Below are 24,317 nucleotides of genomic sequence, written 5' to 3'. Positions count from 1 at the left end.
TCTTGCCCCTGTGAACAGACAAAAGTAAGCTCATGGTTTGCCAAAGTGGACTTGGATGTGTGAAGGAGAGTTCCTGGAAGCACACTCTGTCTGCAAAGGCTGAGTCACTGCTTAGAGCTTCAGTGGAGTGGGGAGGTTGCAGTGTTGCAGGCCCAGAGCCTGATTATGGTTTGTCTCAGGGTAGCTTTAGCCCCCTAAATAGTCATTCCTCATACCCCTCTGTGTGTGACCTAATGTACTGACAAATGGATAAAAGCCCTGGACTGTGTTAACCAAACCTTCTCCACTCATCAAAGGGCTAAGAGTCATCCGCCAAGCAGCGTCTCAGACTTACAGCTGCGCTTTCTCCACCTTGCCGTAGCTGCCGTTTAACATTCCCACCCATGTGTCTAAGTGGTGCCTTGCTTGTAATCCCTTTTTGTTCTGTTGCTATAAAAACTTCATAGTCAGGCGGTGGTGGCACACACCTTTAATCCCAGCACTCGGGAGGCAGAGGCAGGTGAATTCTGTGAGTTTAAGGCCAGCCTGGTCTACAAGAGCTAGTTCCAGGACAGCAAGCTTTATTTAAGTTTAAGGTTCTGGAGGCTGGGAGTGTAAGGTGGATTCTCTGCAAAGATTTTAGGCAGTGCAAAGCATCACATGACTAAGGGCCATCTAGCCTGGCCTCGCTAACAGATCCGCTCCTGAGAGAGCTCTTTGACCTGCTGATGCATGGGTGCTTTTGTCCCCTGTGACCTAGTTACCTCTACACTATCCCATCTGGCCTTATCGCTTAATACCTCAAAGTGGAGCCTGAATTCTTTTTTATATAAAAACTAGTTATTTAGTGAGGAAGATGGCTCCGTGAGTAAGGGCATTTATTGTGCAGTCATGAGGACCTGAGTTCGAATCTCCAGCATGCATGTAAAATAAGCAAAATAATGCACACACAAAAAAACAAATCTTATTTAGGAGCTGGAGAGATGCTTAGTGGTTAAGAGCTGCTCTTCCAGAGGTCCTGAGTTCAATTCCTAGCACCCACATGGCAGCTCATGATCTGATGCCCTCTTCTGGTGTGCATATGTACATGAAGACAAAGCACTCATATACATAAAATACATAAATACATTTTCAAAAATTATATATTCTATTTCTTTTTGAGGCAGGGTCTCTCTACATAGCCCTGGTTGTCCTGGAACTCACTATGTAGATCATAGTGGCACTGAACTCCCAGAGATCTGCTTGCCTCTCTGCCTTTTGAGTGCTGGGATTAAAGGTGTGTGCCACCACACCAGGCTGTGATTTCTTTCCTTTTGTTTTATGTATATGGATGTATTGCCCGAATGTATGATCGTGCACCATGTGAATACAGTACCCACCAAGGTCAGAAGAGGGTGATCGATTCCCTGGAACTGGAGTTGCAGACAGTTGTGAGTCACCACATGGATCCTGGGAATTGCACCTGGGTTCTCTGAAAGAGCAGGTAATGCTCTTAACCCCTGCACCGTCTTTCTCATCTTCAAGACTCGATTTCAATGTGAATTTTGGTGGGGACATTTAAGCACAGAGCATCATGACATAAGGGCTGAAGAGATTCTCCTCAGCAGCAAGTCACCATCTCCTTTGGGATGGAGACGGGGTGGTACCACAAAGCCAATGTGGGGTCACTTGTGGGTGACAGGGATCATCATGGGCTTGTTCAACAGTGGCAGGAACTGTTGGGGGAACACATTTTTGTGTCTGGGAATTCTGGCTAAACCCATCTGGCACACAGCTGACCTGAAGACCTAGGAGCAGCCTGCAACGGCCCCTCCCTTGACAAGAGCAGATGGCCACATGCCAGGATAGCTGGCAGTGTCTGTTAGCAAGTCCCAGGAGATAGTGAGAAACATGATGAGAATTCAGAAAAACTACTGGATGAAAGAGTAATTTACAAAAATATAAACTGCATCTTTTTAGATAGTAGGAACAAATATCGAATATAGTTTTAAAAGATCCCATTATGTTAGCAAAAACCCATATATTTTGGTAAGAATATCTTTAAACATTTTTTCTGTGCCCTTAAAGGATAATGTCAGACAATACTATGAGATAAGAGAAGCTATTGGAGGAAAAGAAAAGGTGTTTCTACACACTGTAGACATGCTATTTTTCTCCCAAACAGTCTAATACATTCAATTATTTCCTAATCAGTATCCCAGCAGGGTCCTGGGGGAATTGGACAATTTAATTGGTACAATTATTTGAAAGTGGGGGGGAAGGAAACTGAGTAGTTAGCTGTGAGGGAGGAGGGGGGAGAGGAAGATTGGAAGAATGTAGTTAGCAGTGAGAGAGGAGGGGGATAGCGGGGAGGCAGAGACACAAAGCGAATTGCCCAGTAAATTCTAAAGCTGAAGCTGCTGCCAGAGTGAGTATTTCTGGGTAGCATTTGATCAGGGGTTTGATATTTGACACCAGCACAGAACAGAATCCAGGAGGAAGTTAAATTTATTTAGTTTTATCTTAAAAAAAATTTTGTGTGTGTGTGTGTGAGAGAGAGTGTGAATTTGTGCATGTGAGTTCAGGCATTGTGCATGTGAGTTCAGTGCCCGTGGAAGCCAGGAGCGGACATCAGACGCCCTATAAGTGGAGTTAGAGGCAATTGTGAGCTTCCTGGAGGCAGGCCTTCTGGAAAAGCAGCACACATTCTTGACTGCTGAGCCATCTCTCTAGTTTCTTTTCTGTTGTTGTTTTTTGAGGCAGGGTCTCACTATGTAGTCCTTACTGGACTGGAACTCGATACGTAGACTAGAACTCACAGAGAGATTTGCCTCCCTCTGCCTCCTGAGTACTGGGATTAAAGGCATTGCCACCATGCTATTTATTTATTTATTTATATTTTTTCAAAACACGGTTTCTCTGTGTAAGCCTGGCTGTCCTGGAACTTGCTCTGTAGACCGGTTGGCCTCAAATTCAGAGATTCGTCTGCCTCTCCTTCTGAGTGTTGGGTGCTGAGTGTGAGCCATCACCACCCGACTATTTTTGTTTTTTTTTGAGACAGGGTTTTTCTGTGTAGCCCTGACTGTCTTGTAATGCACTCTGTAGACCAGGCTGGTTGAACTGGGAGATCCCCTGCTTCTGCCTCCCAGGTGTTGGGATTAAAGGTGTGTGCTACCACTACCTGACCTGGCTCTGCTCTTTTATTTATTTTTATTAAGAATTCCATACATGCATATGTGTTTTGATAAAGTCTGCCCTCCATTCCTTCCTCTCCAGCCCCTTCCCTCTCCTCACTGCCACTATTCCCTCCCAAATTCATGTGTGTGTGTGAGTGTGTGTGTGTGTGTTTAGTTTACTGAGTCCTTTTGGTGCTGCCAGTATGCATGAGTGAGGAACCATCTACTAAATTATGGGTCATATGGCTTCTCAGAGGCCACATTCTTTTTTTTTTCTATTTCTTTATTTAATACAATCTTTTCTCATTTTATATACCAATCCCAGTTTCCTCTTCCTCTCTCCTCCTGCCCCCTTGAACTCCTCAGAGAGGGAAAGGCTTCCCATGGGAGTCAACAAGGTCTGGCACATCACTTTGATACAGGACCAAGGCCCTCTGCCCTATACCTAGGCTGAGCAATGTATCCCTCCAAAGAGAATGGGCTCCAAAAAGCCAGTTCAAGCACTAGGGATAAATGCTGGATCCATTGCCAGTGGCCCCACAGACTGCCCCAGCCACTCAACTTTCACCCACATTCAGAGGACCTAGTTTGGCAGAGGCCACATTCTTGAAGACAGCTGATTCCTCCTCTCCCAGCAGCCATCAATTGCCAATAACTTCCCAGCTATGTTTAAATTGGAGCCTTTTTTTAGGGGAGTTAACACTGAACAGCCTTCCAGAAAGCTGGACTGAAGCAGCTTCAATGGGTGTAAGGTAAATGGGGAATTTAACAGGAACAAAGCCCTCTGGTTCCATATTTCCCAAGGGCATGAAAGTAAGGGGAGAATGTTGCTCAAAGGGCACTTTCATCAAAGCAGCCAAGAAGATTCTGGAGGAGAGGCACTTAAGAGTGCAGATCTCAGGCCCCATCAAGGCAAAACCTGCTCTTATAAATACTAAAAACTTTGCACAGTTGGCTTCAGAATTGTGATAGACTAAGGATCCTGTCTTGTGGGTGTCGTGTCTCTCCTCCCCTGCCCCCTTCACATGTTAGTGTTTGAGTAAGCTGTTACGTAAATGAGTTCGTTTGTGCCTTTCTACATTGTCAGGACTGTGCAGGAGGGCTTGATGACAGGTGGGTCCCGAGTTACATTAGCATCAGGCCCCACTTTCTCTCTAAGGCCCAGGTTTGTATTATTCATTGGCATTTGATAAGCTCAGGACGTGGCTTCTCTGATAAGATTTTGGTTCACCCATGATACATTTGTAGACGGCGATTTCACTTGCACAAGTGATTTTTGAGTCTATGTTTTGCATTAGACAGGTGGTGAACGTTTATTTGCACAAGCAAAATGAAGAGTCATTCTGACTCAGTTTGAGGTAAAAATGAAGCCAACTACTTTATAAAATAGGCTCACTCAGGGAACCACTCAGCGTTAAGACGGCAATTTTACACAGTACAGTGATTGTGACTTTGAGGCAGGGCACAGACTGACCCGCTCAAGTAGTTCTTCACTAGGATGTGATGTGATGGGTGGGTGGGTGGGGCAGGTAAACCATCTTTTTAGGAGATGCATACTGGGGGGCCCATATCCAACCTATAAGAGACCACAGCATTCTGGACCTTGAGAGTCACTGGGATGGAATGAGCTATTCGGGGATCTGGGGAGGCACGCCGTTAAGCACGTCTGACACTTGGGGTTCAAGACGTCTTTGTCCTACACGAGGAGGGTAAGAACATTTCCAGCGACCTCTGCCTTGATGCAACTGAGACAGCCACACGCGCATGCGGTCACATGGTCTGGCCATCCAGCATTGACGCCATTCATTCAACAGCTTTTTACCCACTGGGTACCAGGCTCTGTCCAAGAGGAAGCCCTACAACTATCGAAGCTGACGGCCGGAAATGCTAATCAATACGAAAGGAACATTAGGGGAACATGATAACCGAGCTCTGCAGCCCTAGCGCCATTGAGTACTCAAAGGAAACCACTCGCTGTGCGCATGCTCCAGGCAGGTACGCCCTACGCTCGGCGTTGAGTGACGTCACTAGCCAGCGCCAGCAGGAAGGGCGCTGTGCGTCGCACGTGTGCGGGCCCATGGCGAGCTCCGCGGGGCTGGCGCTGTGCGGGCAAATGCTGGTGGTGCGGGGCGGCAGCCGGTTCCTGGCCATCTCCACTGCGAGCAGGTAAGAGGCCCGGGCCGAGGGCGGCCGGCCCACCGCGGGGCCGTATCCCCGCTGTCCCCTGTGAGGCCTTCTCGGGAGTCCTTGCCCTCGGAGTCCCCTCACATCGACCCAGCTCCCCACGACCTGCACGGCGGCCCGGAGAGCTCTTCTCCGTTCCGAGTCGGAGCACTTCCGGACTCTGCGGCGTCTGCGCATCATCGGGAGGGCCTGTCACGTGGGTGTCGCGTAGACCAGACTTCGTGTCCTAGTGTTCCAGGCTGAACTGCTTGGAACCTCCCTGTTGAAGAGGCCTGTATTGGCGAGCTCTGCGGGCTCTCACTGAGCGCAGAACGTGCTTTCTCTCCCGACGCCTCCCAAACCCAGGATGCACGCATAGCCTGAAGTGGGCATCTCCCTAGAGGTCCTTCACACTACTCGTTTTGCTTTATGTTATTTCCGTCTTTATGTATGTATCCGTAGTTTCGGTTAAAGGATTCATAAATCAGTCCGTGTTGAGCAAGTAGTTATGGCCCAGGAGCCCAAGGAATCTGTGGCAGTCCGTTTTGGCTTCTTTTTTTCCCATTTAGTTTTGGTGCTTTGACATTTGAAGATTAGGAGTGTTCCTCAGTTTGTATCTTGGGGCAATGCTAGTAGCCAGCAAGGGTTTCAGACTTGGAAAATGACATTTCTTTCTTTAGTTCAGTGTTTAATTGGAAAAGTCTTTGGTGCAGCTACGTCAATAGTACAAGGTGCTTTAATGTGCTAGGGTACCGGGTCAGCAACAGAAGGGAACTTAGGTTCCAATAGGGAAAGTGGGTGATTCCTATATGAGTAGGTGCCTGAGGTTTATTTATTTATTTTTTAAGCCAGCAGGTGTGACATGTTTCTGGCTCGTGTAAGGACAACCTCAGCTGTTTTAAATTTGGGAGCAGAGCCCAGTTGGAAACAATATCAGAATATAATTTCTTAGAGTCAGCATCTTGGTGCCTGAAAGAAGGGTAGATTGATTCCAGGCGTGCATCTCCATGCCAGGCTGAACTGATTGGGAACAGAACCATGCTGACTGTCCATGATGCAGCTCATTAGGAGGTTAAGCAGATGCCAGACAGTTCTTGGCTCTTCTCTGTTGTGGAGAAGGTCCATAATTCGATGGTGATGAGGTGTTTTTGTCCAAGAGTAAGAAGAATCGGTCCTTTGTGTTAATTAGTTCTCACTGTCTCTTCCCTCTAGTGACGATGACTGTGTCTTCACGTTCGATTGCAGTGCTGCGGAGAAGTCCACCCCAGAAGAGAAAGGGTGAGATGGTGGGGAATCCGGGCGGCATGTGGTTTGAGTGCTGCGACCAGTAAGCCATGACAGGAATTGCTACCTTGTCCCAAGTTTTAGTTCCTGTTACCTAGTTGTGGTAACATTAGAAACGTGGAAATAACTTTAAATTTAGAATACTTAGGACCTTCCCAAATACTCTTAGTGTCTTTAGTAATCATTTTTGTCACTGGCCCCTTCATAGTGACCATTTCAAAGGCATTGCAGGCAGGCGTGGGGAATTAACTGATTGAAAGGTCCACAGCAAGCCGGGCGATGGTGGCGCATGCCTTTAATCCCAGCACTCGGTAGGCAGAGGCAGGCGGATCTCCTCGAGACCAGCCTGGTCTACAGAGCTAGTTCCAGGACAGGCTCCAAAGCCACAGAGAAACCCTGTCTCGAAAAACCAAAAAAAAAAAAAAAAAAAAAAGTCCACAGCAATGTGATTGTTCTGTGTGGTAGCTTGGTCTTGTGACTGTTTATTAATATCGCAGGTCCCGCCTCTAGCCTTGAAGGTGAGGCCGTGTGATTGCTGAGGGTCCTTCCAGCCTGCAATGGATGTTAGCATGTTTGCAGAGATCTGTTGAGTTAGGTTTCACAGCTTGTAAAATTTAAGCTGTTCTCTAAACTTCCCCTTAGTCTGTCATCATGCACTGGCTACATGAACTGCTTGACTAAACATCTTCTACCTCTGTTAGATTGGACAACTCAGCTGAGGCCTGTTTTCCTTTCTTCCCCTGCCCTTCTTCAGGGAGAATGGACAGCCCGTAGACAAGGGGAGCGACACGATTCTGGCGTCCACCTTCTCCAAGTCTGGCAGCTATTTTGCTTTAACTGATGACAGTAAGCGTCTGATTCTTTTCCGTACAAAACCATGGCAATGTCTGAGTGTCAGGTATGAAATGCTAACATTGAGTCATTAAGATGTTCTATGCAATTCTTGTATTTGCATGTCATGATCAGTAGTGACAGTAACCGTTGTAATAAGCAGCTAACATGAAGTACCAGCTGTGTGTGAGACTCTGATTTCAGAGCTTTATGTATTAACTGACTGAATCCTAACAGCATGTGAGGGTGGCATGGGCCCATTCTCCCACATTGGAAAGTAAAGTAGCAAGTTTCAGGCCATTGACTTGGAAAGGCAGAGCCAGGCTGTATAGATGACCCTCTGGCTGCAGTGTCTGTACTCTGCCACTGTGCTACTCTGCCATCGTCTCTTCCACGTTGCTGTAGCCTCATGCCTGGCAGGAGTATAGGACTGTTAGCTCATACTCCGAGAGCGCTGGGGCTTTGGGTAAGTGGAAGTGGGCGTTGCACATTTGTGAGCTAGGTGGTGGGGTACATCCTTTTGTGTCTGATGAGAAGATAAAGGACAGGCTAGGTGTAGGGTGAGGCCAGCAGCTGGGCAGATGTGTAGGTGGGTGTTCTGGTCCTCTCTCCCCGCAGGTCCATAAGTACCCTGCATCACTCACTTCTCTCAAACTGTAACTGTCATTTCTGAAGGCGAGGTGCAGGGAGAGAGATGGGCCCATGGTTATGGGGAAGGTATGGTGATGGTGAGGAGGAGGAGACTGTGAATCTGTGTTTCCTGAAATGCTGCTCTTCTCAGTGCCACCTTGTCCCTGAGAGTGGAGGTGGATGGCACACAGTGCTGGGCAGATTACATTTTGTTGACTCCAGCAGCCCTCTAATTCAGATGATGGGAAAGGCTTGGTGGGCAGAGCTCACAGTGTTCATACATCTGCTGGTATGTTAGGATTCAGAAAGCAGGGCAGGCTAGTGTCTCTCAGGTCTGCCAGCTAAGCCCTATCTCTTAAAGGTTCCATAGCCTCTAGAGCCACCATTGATGTGGACAGGCTGCTCATGCACAGGAGCCTGAGGGACCAGTGCATTCACCCAGTCAGGTAGGCTGGGGAGCAAACTGACTTTTAGGTTTTCAGTTATCCTCTTTTTTTTTTTTTCCCTTTCTTTTTTTTTTTTTTTTTTTTTGAGACGGTTTATCTTTGTAGCTTTAGAGCCTGTCCTGGAACTCACTTTGTAGACCAGACTGGTCTCGAACTCACAGAGTTCTGTCTCCTGAGTGCTGGGATTAAAGGTGTGCGCCTCCACCACCCTGCTATGTCATCCTTTTTTTATTGATATTTATTTATTTATTTATTTTTAAATGTTTATTTATTTATTATGTATACAATATTCTGTCTGTATGCCTGAAGGCCAGAAGAGGGCGCCAGACCTCTTTACAGATGGTTATGAGCCACCATGTGGTTGCTGGGAATTGAACTCAGGACCTTTGGAAGAGCAGGCAATGCTCTTAACCACTGAGCCATCTCTCCAGTCCCTTGATATTTATTTTTTTAAAATATTTATTTATTTATTATGTATACAATGTTCCGTCTGTGTGTATGTCTGCAGGCCAGAAGAGGGCACCAGACCTCATTTCAGATGGTTGTGAGCCACCATGTGGTTGCTGAGAATTGAACTCAGGACTTTTGGAAGAGCGGGCAATGCTCTTAACCACTGAGCCATCTCTCCAGCCCTTTATTGATATTTATTGAGCTCTACATTTTTCTCTGCTCCCCTCCCTGCCTCTCTTCTCTCCCCTTAAACCCTCCTCCAAGGTCCCCATGCTCCCAATTTACTCAGGAGATCTTGTCTTTTTCTACTTTCGACTTCCCATATAGATTAGATCTATGTAAGTTTCTCTTAGTGTTCTCATTGTTGTCTAAGTTCTCTGGGATTATGGTTTGTAGGCTGGCTTTCTTTGCTTTATGTTTAAAGACCACCTATGAGTGAGTACATGTGGTAATTGTCTTTCTGTGTTTGGGTTACCTCACTCAAAATAATGTTTTCTAGTTCCATCCATTTTCCTGCAAAATTCAAGATGTCGTTATTTTTTTCTGCTGTGTAGTACTCCGTTGTGTAAATGTACCACATTTTCCTTATCCATTCTTCAGTCGAGGGGCATTTAAGTTGTTTCCAGGTTCTGGCTATGACAAACAAAGCTGCTGTGAATATAGTTGAGCACATGTCCTTGTGGCACGATTGAGCATCCTTTGGATGTATACCAAAAGTGGTATTACTGGGTCTGGTTGTTTTCTAATTTTCTGAGAAATCACCACACTGACATCCAAAGGGGTTGTACCAGCTTGCATTCCCACCAGCAACACAGAAGTGTTCCCTTTACCCCACAACCTCTCCAGCATAAGTTGTCATCAGTGTTTTTGATCTTGGCCATTCTTACAGGTGTAAGATGGAATCTCAGAGTTGTTTTGATTTGCATTTCTCTTGGTCATCCTATTTTCTAAGAGATGAGGAAAAAAACTAGGTGGTATCAAAAGCAAGAACATGCCAGATGGTGCCCCATGCCTTTAATCCTGGTCGTAGGAGGCAGAGGCAGGTGGATCTCTGTGGGTTCAAGGCCAGCCTGTTCTACAAAGTGAGTTCCAGGAGAGTCGAGGCTACATGGAGAAACCCTATTTCAAAAAACCAAAACCAGCCGGGCGGTGGTGGCGCACGCCTTTAATCCCAGCACTCGGGAGGCAGAGGCAGGCGGATCTCTGTGAGTTCGAGGCCAGCCTGGTCTACAAGAGCTAGTTCCAGGACAGGAACCAAAAGCTACGGAGAAACCCTGTCTCGAAAAATCAAAAAAACAGGGCTGGAGAGATGGCTCAGTGGTTAAGAGCATTGTCTGCTCTTCCAAAGGTCCTGAGTTCAATTCCCGGCAACCACATAGTGGCTCACAACCATCTGAAACGAAGTCTGCTGCCCTCTTCTGGCCTGCAAATACACACAGACAGAATATTGTATACATAATAAATAAATAAATATTTAAAAAAAAAAAAAAAAAAAAAAAAAAAAAAAAAAAAACAAAACAAAACAAAAAAAACCAAAACCAACAGTAAACAACAGGGAGAAGGAAGAACATCCATTCTACCCTCTTCCCGTTAGCTTAATAATAGAGGCTTTTGTCACCGCCTGTCTTTAGATGGCAGTGTGTATGCTTTTGTTTCTCAGATGGATAATAGATGTACACTGTTTAGAAACAGAACAAATTAAACGAAAGGACACTGCTGTACCAGGCTTCCTCAGGCCTTCCCACAGACAGATGATTCACCAGCAGGAAGTTGGCTTTCTTTTTTAAATTTATTTGTGTGCACGTGAGTGCATATACCTACATATGTATACCTATATATGCACTTGGGTCATTTCTTCTTCTGCTGTGGGGTCTTGGGATAGAATTCAGGTCATCTAGCTTGGCAGCAAGTGTTTTTATCCTGAAATGCACTTAACGCTGGACATAGGGCATGCATCTGCAATCACAGCACTCCTCCAGCAAGATAGGAAGTACAGGCGAGCTAACATGGTAGACACAGGGACAAACAATAGGAAATCCTCAAAGTGAAGGCATGGAGGGCTGACCTTCATGTGTGTGCTGTGGTACACACTTATATTCACATACAGGAACCCACAGATATGAACACAGATCTTTAAAAGAGTGTGATGATGACCCTTCTGTAAAACTCTGGCAGTGGAGATGTAGGCGCAAGAATGAGCTGGTCACCATGGCAGCACAGGCTCCAATGTACCAGCCTTGAGTGGGATGATCTGTGATCTGTTTGTTAGGTTCTGTGGGTAGAGCCCGTTGTGCTCAGAACATGTTTCCCTGCTGGACCGTACCCTTAGCCCCCAGAGTACGATTCAGATAAGCTTACGTGGTTGTGCTTGTGGGCTGTGGACTGCACTTGGCATCAGGAGATGTAGGCTCAGGTAGCTCTCTGACCCTCCCTTTTAGGTCCTGCAGGCCAACAGCACAGCTAGGGGATATGACAAGGGGGCCTGGGTGCCTTCAGGGGAGAATGAGATGTAGTTGCTATGTAGAAGGTGGCATCTAGGAGAGCAGGCTATTGGCATGGGGAGGTAGCATCTTGGGAGTGGCTGTGCCTGTATAGAGTTCTACTGGGCTGTCCCATAGTAATGTTCCTTTCACTACTTCAGAAAGCACCTCAGTGACAAACATAGTGAGTAAATCTGTAGAAGTTACCAATATAAGTTGCAGGTAAGAGGGGCTGTACTTGTCGTTTAGACCTGCAGTCCCAGAGTGTCTCTAAAGGCACTGTATCTGTTTCTATGTTTTCCTGCTTTAAAATGTCCCTTAGGGCTGGTGTGTGCTTCACTAGCATGTGTAAGGTGGTGGATTTCATCTCCAGCTCCTGTGTAAAAACTTTTTTGAAAATATTGGTTTTTGTGTGTGTGAGTGTGCGCGCGTGTGCATGCACATGTCTGTATGTACATTGAGTGTGTGCATGGTGCCTGAAGAGACCAGAAGAGGATGTTAGAGCCCTTGGAACTGGAGTTAGAAATGATCGTGAGCTGTGGGTGCTAGGAGCCCAGGTCCTTCCTCTGCAAGAGCAGCAAGTTCTCTTTAACAACTGAGCTCTTTTCTGTGTGTTTCTCATTATGCAGTATTCTTAGATCTTTAACTCTGATGGACAGATCTCTGTTCATCTCACTGCCTGTAAGGCAGTGCAGTACGGCTGTCCACACACTGGACAGTCATTTGTGTTTTGTGAACTTCCTTTTGAATCTCTCACATTTTTTCAGTGGGAGAACTTTTTAATTTTTTTTCCTTAGCTGTAAGAGCTCTTTAGAAAGATAAAATTGAGAAAACAACTCCTTTTGAATTTGAGTTCATGAAGTGAGTAGGGTAAGGTAAAGTCCTTACTTTTTCTGTCTGGCCGGACACCTGACAGCAGGGATTCGGGGAGGAGGGTGGATGAGCCTGAGGAAGGGAACAGTAGGGGAGGTGGTTTGATCAAGGTGCAGGAAGAGAGTGGGAATTGCTCACTCCCCATCATCACGTTGGAGGCTGCCACATTCCACGGTCTGGTGCCTTTTCACTTTGCGGGCACATATCTCCATGGGATCTGACAAAGCTGCTCCCTTAGGGGCACCACACTTTAGACCCCTGACGTGCAGCCTGGTTCCAGCAGTTGCATGAACTTTAGTCTAGGCTTCTTTGTGTACTATACAGCTGTTGCATTCATATTCTCTCTCATTCTCTCTCTCTCTCTCTCTCTCTCTCTCTCCCTCCCTCCCTCTCTCTCTCTCTCTCTCTCTCTCTTCCCCTTTCCCCCTCTCCCTCTCTCCTCTCCTTCTCTTTATCTCTTTTTCTTTTTTCTCGAGACAGGATTTCTCTGTGTAGCCCTTAGCTGTCCTGGAACTCAATCTGTAGACCAGGTTGACTTCAAATTCAGAGATCCTTCTGCCTGTGCCTCCTGAGTGCTGGGGTAAAGGTGTGCACCAGCACCCCATCTTCTGCCTTCAGTCTTAATGTGGGAGAATTGTGGGTGACACTTAATCTTTTTCAGGTGTAGTTCAGAAATGTACAACAGTAGGGCTACTGTTGTGATGGCCATGTCTGCCAGCTAAAGGTGAAGGGACAGGCAGAACCTTCTTTGGGTTTGATGTGTGATTTTATGAATGAGAAATCTTGCGTGTGAAGTCTCATCAATCCAGAAAGTGTTCTTCAGAAAACAATAACAGCACACACAAAGAGGCTGAGTTTGCTCTGCCCTGGGCTGCTGGGGATGTGAATTTGGCAGAGCTATAGCCAGACAGCCATGACACTTGGGACCTTTGATGCCTGGCAGGACCTGAGCACTGTGGCTCTAAAGGCTGGCTTGGGACCATGCCTTATGTAAATGGAACCTTCTGGGTTCATCAGTGCGATGCTTTGGCAGAGACCAGCTTGTTCCCCCTCCTCTGGAACCCACCAGAGAGGAGAGTACACTCTGTTCTGTGGGGCTCTTGACCTTAAACCCTGAGACCAGTAGACTAGGGAAGAGCCCAACACTTGCCATGACATAGACTGGGGTTCAGTGGGATTACTGCCGCAGTTCCTGGAGTGACCTGCCCAGCGCACTGTCCTGTCTGGTGACCTGACTGGGACCCTAATTCCAAGCTTGCTACCTACAGCAGACACCTTCCCAGAGTTGCCTCTGGTACAGTCTGAGGCTGGTGTTACATACAGCATGGACATTTCTGCCTGGAGCTGAGTAGCAGCAGTGGGCATGGGAAGACTCCTACAGGAATCTGGTTCTGGGGCATATGGGATCCTGGGGCCCTCATGTATTACCCTTGGTGGTTTGTCTTGTCACTGTGCAAAGCTTGTGCTTGGCACAGTTGCTCATTGAACCCATTAGCATAGTCCCCGTTGCCAGTCTACTCGGAGCATTTGTTTTGAGACCATGGCCCCGGCACCTAATTGTCTTTTCTTGTTCTCCATTGTACCCCTCTGGAGCACCCACCCTGCAGCTGCACTGATGAGAGGAGGAGCAGCATGGCCGCTGAGTCCTTCCCTTTTCTTGTCTATGTGGAACACTGTCCTCATGCTTCAGGTTCTGTTTCAGGCCCACATACAGTCAGCCTTATGTGAGGGTGTGGGGGCTGTTCTGCCCCAGCATTAGCTCCTCTGCAATGGTTACTGCCTGTGCTTAGTCAACAAAGGAGAGCAGGGCTTCTGTGATGAGGGTCCGTACACTGCAGTGAGCAGTGTTAGAGTATGCCTTATAGAATGGTGGATGCAGAAGGATATGGTCTGTAGTTATGGGGGGGGGGGTGCTGTCCCCTAGTGTGGGAGAGGAGTGAACTGTAACCACTGCCTTGATGGTGGAAGTTATAAAATAATCCCACACTAGTTCAGAATTACGTATAATAAAGGGTTATTTATTTAGGGGAGAGTTACAGATCATTGTCCTAGATCACAGTCCTCTGTACGAATGGGGAACAGGAACAGAGTCTAGCAGCCGGAAGTGAGAGCCAGAAACAAGAGAGCAAGCACAGGCCTTACAGCTGCATTTATAGTATAAGAGACCATGCCCAAGTGAGCTGGTATCTTAAAGGCTATTGGCCAAAGGAGCTCCCATAGCACTTCCCCCTTTTGTTTAAATAAGAGTTCCAAACCCAACACAAAACTATGTACACTTGGAACAGATATTAAGTATAAAGTTAGAATTACAACCAGCATAAACAATATTAAGCAATGAACATATCCTAATGTTTTAACAAACGTTCTATCCTAAGGAGTCTAAGTCTTGTATTGGAAATGGCTTCACTAAATCCTAAGAGGACGGTAACTATGACTATCTAATCTTCAGCTCCATTGAAGGCCTCAGAAGGAAGATAATATTACTTGAGTAGGCAGTAAGTGCAATAAAGCAGCTTCCAAAATGTGTAGTAGATGACAGAGACAACTGGCTGCCTGAACAATCACCCAGTCTCATTTGCAATGTTGAAGTGACCAACTTTGGCTAAGGCCTAGAGTAACTAACTGACAGACCATTTTCGGAGGGAGTAAATTTTTCAAAACCATCTTACCCTGTCTTGGCAAGATTTGACAGGCTTTTTTCTTGTATTCTGCTTGTCCAGTCTGGACATTGTGCACTTTGTCAGTGATTGAGGCTTGGGCAGTTCCTTGCCCAAAGACCAGTTGTGCCAAGAAGAAAACAAACTCCAAGTGTTGTGTCTTTGGTGCTCAACATTCTCTTGGGAATAGATTGGTGCTGCCATGAGCATTGTGTCTCATGTCAACAGAATCCTAAGTTATTTAAATGCCATGTTCTACAGATCTTTGAAGTGGTTTAAGGTTACTATTTATGCAGAATACAATCTCTATGTACCTAAAGAACCTAATTAGTCTGACTAAAAGTATAACAAACATGAATAACTATTGACCTATAATAAATACCTAGATAACTTAAAGATTAAGATTTCATATCAGAATATAAAACAGTCTTTAAATAACTGCAGTAAAGGAGGACAAATGACCTCAAAATGTAAACAATGTATAAATATCTTGATCAGAGGTAGAAATATATAATGTAATATGATAAATATATTCTAAAATTGTATCAGTATACAAAATGTCTTAAACAGAGGTAAAAACATGCATGTATACAATATGACTAAATAACTGAATAGGTTTACAAATATTGTAAACAGAAATAACAAATATAATTTGAACTTGTATCAATATGCAAGAAACTATACCAATGTAAATTGTTCATAAGTAATAGCTCACAAGTATTTACTCTTACTATTATTAGTGTCAGTTCACACTAATCTACCTTTTTTCCCATTCAATTCCCCCCCCCCCTTTTTTTGAGATCTCTTGGCCTACATAATTTCCACCCCAAACCCCAACCCTATATAAGTAATAATCATACCCTAAATGGTGTCCCTAACAATGAGGACAAACTTTGTTGGGAGAGGGATGTTGTTTTCTAGAATTGCTTCTAGCTGTTATGGAGCCAGTGTTCTTTCTGTGGGATCCTGTAAAAGTAAAATGATGATTAAGTTCCAAGATTACTGTTCTGGTATAATTACAAATAGTCTCTGGGTTTTTCTGAGGTTCCTATTTGGAGTTTTGGCCAGAATGTTGTGAAAAGGTGCACCATTTCAGCTAACCAAGTTGGACAATCTTGAGCAGCTGGTACCCAAAGCAGATCTTATAGTAGTGCTATCAGCATCATGATGTCATCCCAACCAGGTAGAGTTGTTCTGGGACCCCCATCTTCCTGGAAACTTCAAAGATTACATTGTGGAAAACTTAAACATTACTTATACAGATGTATATTCAATGAAAAGTATGATAGAGACAAAAATAGGTATGAAAAAAAGTAAAATTTCTTTCTAAATTCTTTTTTCTTTCTGTCCGATACCATGGCTCCTAACATGAGACAGAAACTCTGAACTTTTATTTTAAAAACATGCATGGATTTACAGAAGGATAGAGCCGTCATCCAACTCCAAAGCCAGCTTTGATTTTTTAAGTGAATCATGACTATTCCAGTTTATGTTCAGAGGTTCTTACCCTCAGATAACCTGTACTCAAAAATCATAATTTTCTTTGCTTTGTGATCCTATCTGGATAATTATCTTTTCTTCTTTAGGCATATAGATGTCCAGGGTCTCTTGATTTTTTTTTTTTTTTTTTTTTTTTGGTTTTTCGAGACAGGGTTTCTCTGTGGCTTTGGAGCCTGTCCTGGAACTAGCTCTGTAGACCAGGCTGATCTCGAACTCACAGAGATCCGCCTGCCTCTGCCTCCCGAGTGCTGGGATTAAAGGTGTGCGCCACCATCGCCCGGCCTCTTGAATTTTTTTGAAGATGAGTATTTTCCTGCAAAGACAAGAACAAAACCCTGCTCCAATCCTTATGCGATTTCGTTAGCACCTGTATGGTTATCACCTCTGTGGATGAGCTGTCATTTCTCTTTCTCAAGAGATTTCTCTTTTTCAAGCCGAATTTATTAATTTTGATGGTATCATAACTTTTCTTCTGTGGAAACAAGAGCAAAACCCCTTCCCCAATGTAGCACATCTCCTAGTTTCCATTGTGAAGTCAACACATCCTTGAAATATGCTGGCTGATGTAATTCAGAAGACTTTTCTATTATCCAATGTCTCTCTGCTGCTGTTGTTCCTTTCTCATTAGTGTTAAGAAAATTCAAGATTATTAAAGCATTATGTAATCTGTTTCTGGAGGTATTTTCCATCCCTTTTTGTTTGTTTAACATACCCTTTATAGTTCAATTTTGATCTTTCTATAACTGTCTGACCTGTAGGATTGTTTGGTATACCTGTAATATGCTTTATAGTATCATCAAAAACTGTTTCATTTTCTTTTTTTTTTTTTAATTTTATTTGTTTATTACATATACAGTTTTCTGCCTACATGTATGCCTGCAGGCCAGACAAGGGCGCCAGATTACAGATGGTTGTGAACCATCATGTGGGTACTGGGAATTGAACTCAGGACCTTTTGGAAGAACAGTCAATGCTCTTAACCTCTGAGCCATCTCTCCAGCCCCTGTTTCATTTTCTTTGAGACATATGCTGGACCATTATCTGTCTTTATTTGTGCAGGTATACCCATGATGGCCATAACTTCTAATAAATGTGTGATTACTGAATCAGCCTTTTCTGAGATCAAGGCAGTTGCCCATTGAAAACCTCAATAGTGTGGTGTACATGTTTTAGTTTTCCAAAATCTGCAAAGTGGAACATAACCATCTGCCAGATTTCTTTCCTTTGAGTACCCTTTGGGTTACTCTCTGCAGGTAATGGTGTTTGGTTATAGAAAGAGCAAGTAGGACATCTCTTTATAATCTCCTTAGCTTGTTGCCATGTAACAGAAAACTCTTTCTTTAGAACTTTGCTATTGACAAAATGATTTTTATGACATTCTGAGGCCTTCAGCACATTTCCAATCAGTAATGGATCAATTTTTGCATTACCTTGTGCTAGAGGACCTGGCAGACCCATATGTGTTCTAATTTTCTGTAAACCTATTTGATAACCTAGAGAATTGACAGCATTTCCTCTTTGTATTTTTTCAGAAGAAATTTCTAATCTCCATTTAGGCAAAAATTTTTCTTCTAACGTTCTTTCTGAAGTATCCACATTTGAATCAGATAACAAAATATAATCCATGTAATGTAATAGTGATAGTAAATTGTAGATTTATGAGATTGTTTACATATTATTTCCAGTGAGTGATTCACAAAAGATTGTCACAAGGTGGGGCTATTGAGCACATTCCCTGTGGAAGGATGGTCCATTGATATCTCCTAATAGGCTGAGAATTATTACAAGTAGGCACTGTGAAGGCAAATTTTTCTCTGTCCTTTTCTTGTAAAGGTATAGTGAAAAGCAATCTTTTAAACCAATAACTATAAGAGGCCATCATTTAGGTAACAGGGAAGGCAAAGTAATTCCAGATTGTAGAGGGCCCATAGGTTGAATTACCTTGTTGACAGCTCTTAGATCTGCCACCATTCTCCATTTTCCAGATTTCTTTTTATCAACAAATACAGGAGAATATCAAGGACTGGTTGATTCTTCAGTATGGTAAGCATCTAGTTGTTCCTGTACCAGCTGTTCTAAAGCCTGCAGTTTCTCTTCTGTTAAAGACCATTGGTTAACTCATATTGGTTCCTCAGTTAACCATTTCAAAGGTAGGGCCATTGGTACCTCTGAAGGGTTGCTAGTTGTTTTGTGTTCCTGTACAGCCTGAATGGCTGGTGACCATTTTTTATAGTAACTTATAATATCCTTCCCAGAAACATGAGATTCTGGGACTGCAAGAGTGATAATCTGGGGATTCCATTGCCACAGCAGGTCACAACCCCATAAATTCACTGCGATATCAGCCACATGTATGGCTTCAGTCTTCCTCTCTGTCCTTCTGGCCCTATGCATTTAACCCATTTCATGCTTTGTCTTACTTGAGATAGGGTTTCAGTTCCTAAGAATTGAACATCTACCTGACTTTAAGAGGCCAATTCAAATGCCAAGATTCTCTCACATCCACACTTATGTCCAGTAATCCCTTAATTACAGTGTTGTTTATACATACTCTTAGCTTTGCTCTTTGATCATTTGCAGAAGTCTGCCAAAATATGTTTCCTATTTAATTTTAGTAAGTGATATTTATCCAGAAAATTTCCATTTTCTTGACGTGTGTTATGTATATGGGACAAAGCCTATTCCTGATTATATCTTGAACCTGTATTAATAATGAAGTTAATTCTGTATCATCTGGTATAAATTCAGCAGTTTCAATATGCAAGAGAACTCTTTCTGCATATTGCAAATCAGTAAGTATATTGAGAGGTTCTTTAAAATCCCTTAGTACTATGAGAATAGTATATAATTCTGCTTTCTGGACAGAATTATAAGGGCTTTGTTCCACCTAACTTAATTCTTCTGATTTGCAACCTGTCTTCCCTGATTTATTTGCATTAGTATAAAAAGTACTGGCTCCAGTTATTGGTGTATCCCGTACAATTCAGGGAAGAGTCCAAGAAGTTCTCTTCATAAGGTTAAGTCTATCACTTTTGGGATAATTACTGTTAATGTCTCCCCAAAAATTAGCACAAACTCTTTGCCATGGTTCATTGTCTTCCCATAACTTTTTCATTTCATGAGTAGTGAAAGGCACTGTAATCTCTGCAGGGTCTATACCTGCTAATTGACAAAGTCTCAATTTACCTTTTATAATTACTTCAGAGACTTTTTCCACATAAGTTTTTAATTTTTTAACTCAGTTTATGTGATAAAAAGATCCATTTTATGATAATATCATCCCTCTGCATTAAAATTCCTGTAGGAGAAATTCTAGGAGGCAATATGACTAGAATACAATTACGATTTGGATTCACCCTATCCACATGTGCCTCCTGTAATTTCTCAACAATTGTTAGTTCCTTTTCTGCTTCAGCTGTTAATTTCCTGGGACTATTTGCCACCATCTAAGGTTTTGTTTAAATGAACTATTAGGTCAGGTGTTATCCCAACAGCTGGTCATAGACTGGAAATTTCTCCTAACAATCTGGCAGACAATGAGGACTACTGAGAACTCAAGAACAATGGCAATGGGTTTTTTATCCTACTGCACGTACTGGCTTTGTGGGAGCCTAGGCAGTTTGGATGCTCACCTTGCTAGACCTAGATGGAGGTGGGTGGTTCTTGGACTTCCCACAGGGCAGGGAACCCTGATCGCTCTATGGGCTGACAAGGGAGGGGAACTTGATTGGGGGAGGGAAATGGGAGGCGGCGGGGAAGAGACAGAAATCTTTAATAAATAAATAAACGGAAAAAAAAAGAAAGTCATTAAGAGTTCACAATTGGTCTCTCTTAATTTTTGCCTTTTGTGTTTTAATTTTCTGTAAACCTATTTTATCACCTAGGTATAATTAACAGAATCTCCTCTTTGTATTTTTCAGGAGTAATTTGTAATTCCCATTTAGGCAAAGCTTTCTTTACTTCTTTAAACATTCTTTCTAAAGTATCTGCATTTGAGTCAGATAACAAACTGTCGTCCTTGTAATGGTAACTTATAGACTTAGGAAATTGCTTGTGTATTATTTTCAGTGGTTGGCTTACAAAGTATTGGCACTGTTGAGCATTCCCTGTGGGAGGATGGTCCACTGATATCTTCTAGTAGATTGAGAATTATTATAAGTAGGCACTGTGAAAGCCTTTTCTTTTCTTTTTTTTTTAATATTTATTTATTATGTATACAATATTCTGTCTGTGTGTATGCCTGCAGGCCAGAAGAGGGCACCAGACTCCATTACAGATGGTTGTGAGCCACCATGTGGTTGCTGGGAATTGAACTCAGGACCTTTGGAAGAGCAGTCAGTGCTCTTAACCTCTGAGCCATCTATCCAGCCCCTCTTTTCTTTTTTTTTTTTTTTTGGTTTTTCGAGACAGGGTTTCTCTGTGGTTTTGGAGCCTGTCCTGGAATTAGCTCTTATAGACCAGGCTGGTCTCGAACTCACAGAGATCCACCTGCCTCTGCCTCCCGAGTGCTGGGATTAAAGGCGTGCGCCACCACCGCCCGGCTTGAAAGCCTTTTCTTTATCCTTTTCTTGTAAAGTTATAGTGAAGAAACAATCCTTTAAATCAATAACTGTAGGAGGCTATCCTTTGATAATAGAGAAGACAGAGTAATTCCAGATTGTAGAGGGCACATAGGTTAGATAACCTTGACAACTCTTAGATCTGTCATCATTCTCCATTTTCCAGATTTCTTTTTTTTTTTTTTTTTTTTTTTTTGAGACAGGGTTTCTCTGTGGCTTTGGAGCCTGTCCTGGCACTAGCTCTTGTAGACCAGGCTGGTCTCGAACTCACAGAGATCCGCCTGCCTCTGCCTCCCGAGTGCTGGGATTAAAGGTGTGCGCCACCACCACCCGGCCTCCAGATTTCTTTTTAACAACAAACACAGGGGAATTCCAAGGGCTGGTTAATTCTTCAGTATGGTGAGCATCTAGTTGCTTCTGGACCAGCCTTTCTAAAGCCTACAGTTTGTCTTCCTTTAAAGGCCATTGTTTAACCCATATGGGTTTCTCAGTTAACCATTTTAAAGGCAAGGCTGTTATTACCTCTGAAGGCTTGCTAGTTGCTTTGTATTCTTATACAGCCTAGATGGCTGGTGACTTTTTTTTTTCTTTTAAATATCTTATAATATCCTTCTCTGAAACATGAGTTTTTGGGACTGTAGGAATGTTAACTTGGGTATTCCATTGCTTCAATAGGTCACAACCCCATAAATTCACTGCAATATTAGTTACATATGGCCTCAGCCTTCCTTTCTGTTCTTCTGGTTCTATGCATTAAACCTACCTCATGCTTTACTTCACTTGAGTTAGGGTTCCAATTCCTAGGAATTGAATATCTGCCTCTTAAGAGGCCAAGCTGGATGCCAAGATTTTGGAGTAATGATAGTCACTTCCGCACCTGTGTCTAGTAATTCCTCCATTACAATGTCATTTATACGTACTCTTAGCTTTGGTCTTTGATCATTTATAGAAGTTTTTTAATATATATGTTTCCTATTTCTTACTGGAGTTTTTGACTCATCCTCCAAGTCCATTCCATTATCCAGAACAGTATTTTTTTACAGTAAACATTGGATTGTTTAATTCTCCTGGTGAGACATGTTCTCCACAGTGACTGGGAATGACTGGACGTTGTTTGATATCAGGGCCTGGGAGAGGCCCCCCAAGGAGTTTCCTCGTGGTATCGGGTTGCCTTGTTTGTCTCTTGTTGATCTACATTCATTAGTCCAATGTCAACATTTGCCCCACCTCCTACATATACCAGAAGGCCGAGTCCTCCTATTCTTGCCATTCCTAGAGGAGACATTATTCCTAGGAACTACTTGTCTACAGTACCTTCTTAGATGTCCTATTCTTCCACAATTAAAACATTTGGCATTTTGGTGTCTCCTCATACCATTGGAAATCGCTTTTCCTACCCAAGCTTCAGTACTATAGTCAAATTCAAATGTTTCAACATTCATTGTATGCAAGATCTATTCATCTGTGGGTGCTGATCTAAATCTAACCTTTAAAGGCCCAAGGAGCTTACATTCTAAGTTGGCATTTTCAAAAGCCAAGGATTCAATTAGTCTAGCTACAGGGTCTGTCACTCCTAATTGTACAGCCTTAGTTAATCTTTGTAAGAGGTCAGTAAAGGGTTCTCTCTGGCCCTGTTTAACCTAACATATGACTCAGTCTTCTTTCCTTGTTCCTGAATTTTGTCCCAAGCATATAAAGCTGCTGTGCTACATAGGGACAAGGTGCATTCGTCATAGCGAGCCTGATCCTGAGGTTCAGAGTAATGACCCTCGCCAACAATTTGATCTTGGGAAGTCTCAAATCCTTTTGCTTTCCCCTGTTGCTCTAAAGTTTTTTGCCTCTTCTCTCCAATTACACTTCCAAAGCAGCTGAGGTCCACTTTCTAGGACCACTGAGATTAATTGAAGCCAATTGTTTGGGGTTGCCTTAGTGCTTGAAGCCCACATTTTCACCATTTCCCTGACAAATCGTGAATATAGCCCATAAAAAAATAGTGCTTGTTTTATTTCTCTCATACATATTAGTTCCTGTGCATATTCTTTGACTATCTTAGGGTACTTTGTGCCAGATGGTCTTTCTGAGGAAATTACTGGATATGTAGTTGAAACTCTGTGTAAGTCATCCAGGGGTCTGGCACGTACTGATGAGGCTAAATCCTGTCCTTATACCTCTGTCCCTGCTCATCAATTTCAATAAATTCCTCAATCTTTTCAATTATTTTTATTACTGCCTTTTTTAAAAGTCTGAATCTCCTGTCCAGTGTTCTGTTCTAATGTCCTCACTGAGGATTCCAAGGTATGAAACTTGTCCAGTAAAGATAATGTCTCATCCTTGGACATATTATAACTTTTCAACAGATTCTGATAGTTAAATTCAACAACACAAATTCTTTCAGATAATTTTGTCAAATTGATGCTATCCCTCTCCGTAGTATTGAACCATTTTTTGATGAGATAATATTGAAAACAAGGCTAATTCCTAGAAAGAAATAAAGGGATGTAGAAGGAATATTACATAAGCCTTGCAGAATACCTTCCATAGTATAAGCAAAATAATTATTGAACTCCTGGATGTTATCAGTCATTTTTTGTAGTTTTCCAGATCTTACCTGTCTTTTTTTTTTTTTTGGTTTTTCGAGACAGGGTTTCAGATCTTACCTGTCTTAATGCGATTACAATGAATTGGAGTACGTGCAATAATCGTTTTCAGCCAGCAGGTGTAGCAGTTGCAGCCATGTGGCCAAGAGACGCTAGTAGTAGTGAACAGCACAAATTGCTTACTTACGTACTGAAAAATACACTTTGTTTAACAAATTAAGAGCAGTTATTAAGGTGATCAAATGATTCCGAGAGTTGGGGCCCAGGATAAAGAGAAAACCCAAGTTTTCTGTCAATCCGAGTTGTGAACTGTGTGCATCGTGGGGACTACAGGCAGCAGCGTGTGAGCTGGTGTGTAATGCACAGAGAGGCAGTGTGTGGGTCGTGAGCCGGGGAGCTCTGTGAAGCAGGCTGCTGCATCTGAGGGCTGGCTAGAGTCGCAGGTGGGAGAGTCAGTGCCCATCCCAAAAAGTGTGGACTGGTCCTCATCTTAGGGCGCCAGATGATGGCGGAATTTACAAAACAATTCCACACTAGTTCAGAATTACGTATAATAAAGGGTTATTTATTTAGGGGTGAGTCACAGATCACTGTCCTAGATCACAGTCCTCTGCATGAATGGGGAACAGGAACAGAGTCTAGCATCCAGAAGTGAGAGCCAGAAACACACGCTTTATAGCTACATTTATAGCATAAGAAACCTCATGGGCTAG

At 43.4% G+C, this 24,317-nt stretch overlaps 1 protein-coding gene across 3 annotated transcripts in view; it reads left to right on the top strand.

Moving 5' to 3' along the window:
• The first annotated feature begins 5,191 nt into the window (after positions 1–5,191).
• The window catches only part of Wdr4 (WD repeat domain 4), a 28,177-nt gene continuing 9,051 nt past the window's right edge, over positions 5,192–24,317 (top strand). Inside the window, exons 1-3 of one of the 3 annotated variants that reach the window (XM_041635163.1) lie at positions 5,192–5,300; positions 6,510–6,575; positions 7,336–7,479. In XM_041635163.1, coding sequence (XP_041491097.1) covers positions 5,212–5,300; positions 6,510–6,575; positions 7,336–7,479 — 299 coding nt within the window. In that variant the 5' untranslated portion in view covers positions 5,192–5,211. Of the gene's footprint in view, positions 5,301–5,542; positions 5,701–6,509; positions 6,576–7,335; positions 7,480–24,317 lie in introns of those variants that run through there. The other 2 variants (XM_041635165.1, XM_041635164.1) reach the window with 2 other exon arrangements.

Source organism: Microtus oregoni, unplaced genomic scaffold, assembly GCF_018167655.1.
Source record: "Microtus oregoni isolate MIOR12 unplaced genomic scaffold, Mior012 000046F_ref0000063, whole genome shotgun sequence".
NCBI classification, from domain to species: domain Eukaryota; kingdom Metazoa; phylum Chordata; class Mammalia; order Rodentia; family Cricetidae; genus Microtus; species Microtus oregoni.
The sequence above is the reverse complement of the archived record's forward strand: the minus strand, read 5'-3'. Positions and strand labels throughout refer to the sequence as shown.